Below are 8,990 nucleotides of genomic sequence, written 5' to 3' on the forward strand. Positions count from 1 at the left end.
TTCATTCATTCATTCTTTCAGTCATTCATTCATTCATTCTTTCAGTCATTCATTCATTCATTCTTTCAGTCATTCATTCAGTTATTCATTCAGTTATTCATTCTTTCATTCATTCATTCTTTCAGTCATTCATTCATTCATTCTTTCAGTCATTCATTCAGTTATTCATTCATTCATTCTTTCAGTCATTCATTCAGTTATTCATTCTTTCAGTCATTCATTCTTTCAGTCATTCAGTCATTCATTCAGTTATTCATTCTTTCAGTCATTCAAGCTTTATTTATCCAGGTTAGTCTCAACTGAGTCACGAGGACTCATTTACAAGAGAGGCCTGTTTTAGACAAAGTACAGTAAAAATGCAATTAATAAAAGTAGTGTTATAAAACAATAAATCAAGGTGCAATTAAACAAGATAAAATACTAAAAACAAGAATAAAACTAAACCATAACATTAAAAAACGAGAATTAATGATGGCTATTATTCTTAAGAGTTGTTACCAAATATTAAGCATTTTTATTTTGTGAAACAGATTTTTTACACTTGTTTTTCTTTTTAAACAAAATGTTGTTTTTTTTTTTTAACTTTTTAGATGAACAGATTTTCTTCTTCAGCCTCTGTGTATATTTACTTGGTGCTTTTTCAGTATAAATGTATTAATCCTGTGCTGTTTACACAACCGTTAAATAAGCTAACTTAAATCTACACTTGTGAAGCGTTTTTGTTTTAAAAAGAAAATATTAAATAATATTTGAATGTTGCCTACCTGATTCAACATGGCTGCCACAGATAGTTTACTTTATAAACATTAAATAGTTATAACGCAGTTATCTTTTAAATAATTAACTTCAGTGTGGTAGTAGCTGAGAGTTATTCCCAACACATACTTCAAGCTCTAAGAAACTTTGTGATATCTTTGTTTTAAATTTTGTCATGTAAGGTGCTGGGTGTGCATTCCTTTAAGGAATGCTATGCAAGTCCAATATAAACAGTTTGACCTCTCAGCAAAACCAAATGTAATGTGAGACTTTCTTCTTTCTTTTTGTAGCTGAAACTGAGCTGGGCCTATAGTGCAAATTAGGAGTTTTAGTTTGTAGGCAAACTTATGCTTCCAGGTTTAAAAGTTTGATTTCATGTTATCTAGGATTTCCTCAGGAATGACTCTGTAGTTGATGCTTAAGCAGGTTATCAGTTCAGCTTAGGTTACCATTGTGATTTAACAGGTTTCTAAAAAAGTGTTCCTTTGATGATTCTGGAAACAATCCCATTAGGCCCAGTACAGCTGGCTAAATTGTTAATCTTGCTTCATTGTAAAAGCCCTCTGAAAAGAAAAATATGTTTTTGTTTCTTGCAGATGTCCAGAAGCTATTAGAGGTCAAAAATGAGTTTTTCCCTGAGCAGAATTGGAATCCTAGACTGGACCAGAAGCCCCCACGGATTAAACAGGAAGAGGAGGAGGCTGATATCACTGAGTTCATTTCCTGTCCTGTCCCAGTAAAGAGTGAAGATGCAGAAGAGCAGTCTCCATCCTCAGAGCTTCATCGCAGTGGGACTGACGCAGTCAGAGGCTCTGTTGGAGCAGATCCTGAAGATCAAACCTCAGACTCTTCAGAGACGGATGTCAGTGATGGACACTGGGAGAGCAGTGAATCTGAGTCAGATAAAAACTCTGAGAAAGGTAATGAACACTCTGTAGCTGGTGAGAATAAGGAATCGCACAGCTGTCCAGAATGTGGGGAAACATTTAGTCTTAGAAAATATTTAATAAGGCATCAAAGAATTCACACAGGAGAGAAACCTTTTCGTTGTTCTCTCTGTAAACAAGTTTTTGTGTATAAACATGCTCTGACAATACATGTGCAAAATCACAGTGAGGAGAAACCTTTCAGTTGCGCCGTTTGTGGTCAGAACTTCAGAAGGAAGGGATGGGTAACTCAGCACATGAGACGTCACACAGGAAGAAAACCTTACATGTGCGAAGTCTGTGAAAAGGCTTTTGTGTGGAAACAAGATTTAGTCGAACACACAAAAGTCCACGCGGATGGAAAACATTTCATCTGCTCCGTCTGTAGTGCACCTTTTTTAAGTGAAAGAACTCTAACAGAACACTCGAAAATCCACAGTGGAGAGAAACCTTTCAGCTGCCATCTTTGTTCAGTGGCTTTTATAAGAAACAGCGTTTTGAAGCAACACATGAGAACTCACACCGGAGAGAAACCGTTCAGCTGCTCGGTCTGCAGCCGAAACTTTAGCTTCAAAGCAAGTCTTCATCAGCACATGAGATGTCACACAGAAGAAAAGCCGTATGTATGCTCCGTCTGTAAGGCTGCTTTTAAATGGAAACAGGCGTTTGTGTATCACACGAGGATCCACACGGGAGAAAAACCTTTCAGCTGTTCCGTCTGTGGAGAAGCTTTTAAAAGGAAAGAAGAATTGGTCCAACACGCAAAAATCCACAGCGAAGCAAAATTCATCTGCCAGGTCTGCAGTCAGAGCTTCACTGCGGCCGTTCGTTTAACTCGTCACATGAGATTTCACGAAGGTGAGAGACCTTTCAGCTGCTCCACCTGTACGGCAGCTTTTCATAGGAAATGTTCTTTGACAAAGCACATGAGGACACACACAAAAGAAAGACCTTTCAGTTGCTTTGTGTGTAAAGCAACTTTTAAAAGGAAAGACAGTGTAAAACCACACATGAGACTCCACACTGACGATGAAGCATACACCTGCAGGGGCTGCAATAAACACTTCTGCCAGCTGTCGTGGGCCAAAGCACATCGGCAGCGCTGTCCAGGCGGCAGCAAGGAGCTGAGCTGACATTAAAGCTGCTGTTTGGAAACTGATCCACAGATGGACGAGTGCAACTGTACAGAAATCACAAGAATCCTGTAGCCCACCACTGGCCAAAATCTAATGAAAGTTGCATCAAGTAATCAGTGGATGCACAGCCATAAGTGATTAACTTATAGAGTCTTCCTGATTGAACATGGTAGCTACAATCAGCTGATCTAAAAAACACAAAAGTAGCTGAAACTCAATCACTTGTACAGATACTGGGCTAACATTTGTTGTGGTAGTATCTGAGAGTCATTAACAAACATACTCAAGTACTAGTCGGTGCATGAGTTATTAAAACGTCAGCATTAACTGTTGGAACCCCCTGTTTGAATCAATTTTGAACACGTTTGAACATTAATTAATCATTTGTTACATTATTATTAACACTTGAATGAATTAGACACAGCAGTGGGTCCATTTTAAGGCACACCTCAAACCCACTCTTTCATTGTGTGACATCATGTGAATTTTTTTTTTTTTTTAAGGAACTGCAATGAAGGTGATATGAAGGACTGACCGTCCCTCCCTGCAGTCTTATCTTTGATGAGTCTGTCCTCAGACTTGCTCAGGGGTGCTGTCTGACCCTGCTCACATCCTCAACTAACAATACGAACTGTTACCATCTGGAAAACGGTTTAGAGTCTGTGCTTGTAGACTGAACAGATTTAAAAATTAATTTGTCCCTACATCAATCAGATTGTTAAATAAAGTAGGCATATAGTCTTTTGTCATGCTGCTGATGCTCTGGGCTGATATGTTGTTTTGTTTAATTGCTGGAATGTATGTGGCAATGTGCAATATGTGTTTTTATTGAACAATAGGTGTTTTTTATTATTATTATTGTGGTGTTCACATGATTTTATTGTTTGCAGTGTATTTAACTGTGGAAGAAGCTTTGTTTACCGGACGATGTCCAAGACAAATTTCCCCTTGGGGACAATAAAGCATCCATCCATCCATCCATCCATCCATCTATCTAGTTGTTTATTGTTGTATTTAAACAGTTTAGGTTTTCCAGCTTTTACTGCATTTGACATCATTCAGTCAGGTTTGTTCTGTGTCAAATTGGTGCTAAATGCTCTTTTTTTCTTCCCCAATTCAACCTTTATTTAAACAGATAAGTCACATTGAGCCTCGGAGACCCATTTACAAGTGAGATCTGTTTAGACAGACAAAAAAGTAGTGAAACTGAACATATAGGACATTGGAGGCAAAAAACAAAATTCCTATCAAACTCTTCTTGCCTGAGAAAGGCCCTGATAAGGAAGAAAAACAAACACCCCGCAGCACATGGTGGCACAGAGCATTCTGCAGGGGGGGGAGGGGGGGGACAACAAGGGCGTTGATAATGTCCAAGGACGCTCCCAGAGGCACTGAAGGAGTTCCGATAAGGACGGAATAATCAGCCAGTTCTCTCCGGTGAAATCCGTAAACATTCTCGAGGGGTGTCAGGGAATGGCCAAGGACGCCAGTGCGAATCCAATAGTCCTGAAATGATGACGGAATGTTTATTCAGCTGGTTTCCTCAGGTCAAACAAGGGATTTCATCAATCTGAGGGAGGGGGCAGAGCGTCAGATTACATAGCCTCCAGGCGGATTGAGATAATGTGGCCTGCAAGACCAGCCGAGGGAGCCAAATGCAGATAAACAACGTTTGTTTTGAAGTCAGGCAGAACTTTACTGAATTTTTATCTGCCTAGACTGGACTATTGCGATGGTTTATTATCTGGGTGTCCAAGTATTCAGTTAATTCAAAATGCTGCTGCCAAGAGTCTTGTGGCGGTTTACAAAAAAAAGATAAATTATTAAAGAGGAAGAGGAGCAGCAACGCTCTCGCTTTGAGTTTATACTCTGTCGCATGCGTGCTCTGGATGACAAGCGTCCAGAGCGTCACCAGCTGAGGAGGTGTTGGAGTTTCTCAGCAGCAGAGGGAAGCGACACGGTTCAGGCATGGCTCCCCAAATGACAAGACAGCCATATTTGTTCATAACTTTATTATTAGTAAGACTGAGAGTTGCCGGATGAGAATGAGAATAAATGAGAATGGTGCAAAAAAAAAAAAAGAGAGAAAAACTAATCCCTGCCGCAAAATGTACCCCGGGGTCACATGCGCCCACCACCCCGGCATTGCTCCGGCCCCCCCCAATTCAATTTCAATTCAGTTTATTTATATAGGGCCAAATCACAACAACTTGTCTCAGGGCACTTTACAGGAACATTCACACACATAAAAGCCAATTAGTAAAGTTCTAAGGAATCCAGCAGACTCGTTGAATCTTGACTTTGTTGCAGTCTCCCATCCTGAGCAAGCACAGTGGCAACAGTGGAAAGGAAAAACTCCCTTTTAAAAAGAAGAAACCCCCAGCAGAAACAGGCTCAGGACAAGCGGCCATCTGCTTTGACCGGCTGGTTTGAGAGGACAGGAAGGAGAGACAGACGAACATAGAATGGCAGGTCCAGGTGTACCTGAAAGACAAAAAACACATGTTAAGGATAGAAAAAATAATTACAAATGTTGAGCAGAGTAAGTAAAGACAGTAGCAGAGTGAAAAGTGTGGTCAGTTTGTCCTCCAGCAGCCTAAGCATATAGCAGCATAACTAAGGGACAGCTCAGGAAACCCAAGCCGACCCTAACTATAGGATTTATCAAAAAGGAAAGTCTTAAGCCTAGTTTTAAAACTGGATAATGTGTCAGCCTCACGGACAGAGATTGGAAGTTGGTTCCACAAGAGAGGAGCCTGATAACTGAAAGATCTTCCTCCCGTTCTGTTTTTGTAAATTCTAGGAACCACAAGTAAACCTGCAGCCTGAGAGCGAAGTGCTCTGTTAGGAAAATATGGAACAATAAGATCTGTAATATAAGATGGAGCCAGGTTGTTGAGAGCTTTGTAGGTTAGAAGTAGGATTTTGAATTCTATTCTGGATTTGACAGGGAGCAAATGGAGAAAAACTAAAACTGGAGAGATATGATCTCTCCTACTAACTCCAGTTAAGACTCTGGCAGCATTTTGGATCAACTGAAGACGTTTTAAAGAAGTATTTGGACACCCAGATAATAAACCATTTCAATAGTCCAGTCTAGATGTGACATTGGTCTCATGTAGATTCCGAACGTCCAAATTAAGTGGACACACCACAGATTCGTGCCTAAGAATATTCCCCGAGATTTGATCTATCTTGCCAGTGAGTCTTAGGGGCCGCATATGGCCTGAGATTTTCGAAAATCCCATTCAGTTTGCAATCCAGTCTGCTAATCAATAGTCTGGGTGCACGAGACACGGAGCAAACCTTGACATAGGCGGCAGCCTGACCTGGCCAGATTAGTTGCAGCCATCTTTGTTGAATGTTGATAAACCAGGAATAAGACAATTCCAAAAACAGGAAACCTATTATCATAAATCCAATTAAATGCAATTTTGACATCCTCAATCGCAGACTTGTCGTCCGGGCTGTTCAGCTCGCCTGAAGCTTGTCTGAAAAATTTTGTCCATTGCATTGAGAGACCAACTGACTAGATCCACAAAATTACCGTTTGGAAGATATGTAGAGAGAGGCTCAGAAGCAGATTCACAGACCGGACAGAGCAGCAAAGCAAAGCGGAGGAGGGAGAGGAGGGGAAAAGCCTCCACCCTTGGTAAAAGCAAGTGATGAAGTGAAACCAATAAAACCCAGGGAAGTTATTTTCAAACAGAAAGTTGGTAACAGCAGTCCATCCTCCTATCTCATCTACAAATGGTGTTCCTATTGTTTTTGTGGATTCTTACAAATACTTGGGAATCTTGGTGGATGTGCATCTTTCTTTTAAGCTGCTTGTTGGAAACTTGATAAACTAAAATTAAAATTGGGTTTCTTTTTCAGAAATTGATCTTACTTAACTTTGAACGCTAGGAAACGTCTTGTAGCTGCTACTTCTAGCCCTTGATTAGGGTGACATTATTTAAATGAATGCTCCTGCAAGCACCTTGTTGGACGCTGTCTATCATGGTGCGCTAAGATTCATAACTGGTTGTAACTACGATACGCATCACTGCACTCTATATTCATTGGTCAATTGGTCATCAACTTCACGCAGACACTTTCACTGGTACATTTTCATCTTTAAATCACTTTTTGTGCTGTTGCCTTCAAACATCTCCTGCGTGTCACGTCGTCAGTGCAGCTACAGCGTGCACTCTCCAGACTTCATTACGTGCAGCGTCCCCTCAGTGCGGACTGAACTTGGCAAAAAGACCTTTTCCTACTCTGCTCCTGTAACCTGGAACACCTTGTAAAATTATCTGAAGCTGTCAACTTTGACCTTTCTAAGGGATTTTAAACAATTAAGTTCAATGCAAAAATCAGTGCAATCCTGCTTATAGTATTTTACCTAGTTTCATATTGTATTTTTATTTTATTTCATTTTATATTACTACATATATATTTATTTTATTTTATTTTATTTTATATGCATTTTATGGCTGTTTATTGTTGAGTGTACCTTATCTGTGGTTTTGTTTAAAACAGGTCTCTCTTGAAAATGAGTCCTCGTGACTCAATGATACTAACCTGTATAAAGGTTGAATGAAAAAGTATGTGTAAAAAAAGAAGTACATTAAAATGTTATGCCCCCACAAAAGAAAAAAAATAAATAAATAACATGGTCAAGGACATCAGATGACTAAAAAATCATGTTTAAAACAAATAAATGTAAAGGAGTGAACTAAAAACAAGGTGCTTTATATGAAAAATAAAATCCTGTCATGCTCAGTAGTTGGGTTATAAATAAAATCACTTATGTTTTTTATATGTCTGATCAACAAAGATTAAATTTCAAAAACTGAATTTTGCTGTCTCTCAGTGATCAGGTTGCTCAATAATCCTGGTCCGTAGGCCTTTCTGGGTGTAGTTTGCATGTTCTCTCCGTGAATGCGTGGGTTTTCTCCGGGTACTCCTGTTTCCTCCCACAGACCAAAAACATGCATGTTAGGCTGATTGGTAACTCTAAATTGTCCCTAGGTGTGAGTGAGAGAGTGAATGGTTGTTTGTCTCGTTTGTCTCTGTGTGTCCCTGTGATGGACTGGAGACTGTCCTGGGGGTACCCGCCTCTCACACAGTGATGGCTGAACATGGGCACCAGTGACCCCTGTGACCCAAAAAGGAAGAAGCGGGTAAAAGATAATGGATGGATGGAGGAATTTTATCATCTAGAATTTGTCTAAACCTGTCATTAAAGAAAATATCTTTCGGGGAAACAAAGTCCATGCTCAATAATCCAGGTATACAATCCAACATTTTTCAGTCAGGTCATCTGGACAGTTTCTTTGTTGTTGGACTTTGTTGTTTTCAACCAGTTTGACAAGACTGTCAACAAGGAAGAAGGCCGGCAATGGAGGAGGGGGCGTACCAAAGAGACCATCTTATCACAAGCAGAACTGGTTTGTTCCACATTGGAGTAAGCTGTTGGGGGAAGAATCAGTTTTGTTGTGTGTTTCCTTGACTGATGACGCCTTCCGGACCAAAGGCGAAACGTTTCAGCACAAAAAAAAAAAAAAAGAAACTGTCCAGATGACCTGACGGGGTCAGGTCTTCCGGGGTATTTTACTAAGAAATATTTATTTTTAAACAAACAAAAATTAAATGTGGTTATACCCTGAGTTTTAATTACTCAAAGAGTTTACTTCACCTTTTTAAAATTAAATACTAATTCTTCTTAAATTGCATTAGATGGGTCTGAATTCACTGAAATATACAAGTTGCTCTGTGAAGTACTGAAGAACAGTTCCGTTTTAGCTCTTATTTTGAAGGCCAGCTGATAACGGAAATGACTCCCTGCAGCGAGCGGAAGCAGTTCTGTTTCGTACGTACGTCCATGTTTCGTTGGGATATAAGCACTGTTCTTTTCTGCTGCTGGTCATAGTAGTTTAAAGTTATATTCAGCTGTAACAGCTCGGTAAACGTTGATGAACGGAAGAGAAGTGGAGACAGCAGCTTAAACAGCACCTGGATGCAGAGGAGGAAGAAATGTCGGAGGGTTTTGGAAGTAGCGCTGCTCTCGAACAGGAAAAACCTGAAGGAAACCAAGTCTTAGATGCAGCGTTCAGTCCCGACCATAAACTGCATATAATAGGTTTGTATCTTTTTATTATTTTATGTTGAATGTGATTATGTTTAGTTG

At 39.8% G+C, this 8,990-nt stretch overlaps 2 protein-coding genes across 2 annotated transcripts in view; both read left to right on the top strand.

The window, feature by feature from the left end:
• Positions 1-2,815, top strand: part of LOC119425483 (zinc finger protein 501-like) — a 14,037-nt gene extending 11,222 nt beyond the window's left edge. The window contains exons 2-3 of the mRNA XM_037693011.1: positions 1,353-2,540; positions 2,658-2,815. Coding sequence (XP_037548939.1) covers positions 1,353-2,540; positions 2,658-2,815 — 1,346 coding nt within the window. The remainder of the gene's footprint in view (positions 1-1,352; positions 2,541-2,657) is intronic.
• Positions 2,816-8,674: 5,859 nt separating this feature from the next.
• The window catches only part of LOC119425701 (gastrula zinc finger protein XlCGF57.1), a 5,912-nt gene continuing 5,596 nt past the window's right edge, over positions 8,675-8,990 (top strand). The window contains exon 1 of the mRNA XM_037693243.1: positions 8,675-8,942. Within this exon, the coding sequence (XP_037549171.1) occupies positions 8,837-8,942 (106 nt within the window). The 5' untranslated portion in view covers positions 8,675-8,836. The remainder of the gene's footprint in view (positions 8,943-8,990) is intronic.

The sequence above is a fragment of the Nematolebias whitei genome, chromosome 19 (genome assembly GCF_014905685.2).
Source record: "Nematolebias whitei isolate Nwh7 chromosome 19, NemWhi1, whole genome shotgun sequence".
Lineage (NCBI taxonomy): Eukaryota > Metazoa > Chordata > Actinopteri > Cyprinodontiformes > Rivulidae > Nematolebias > Nematolebias whitei.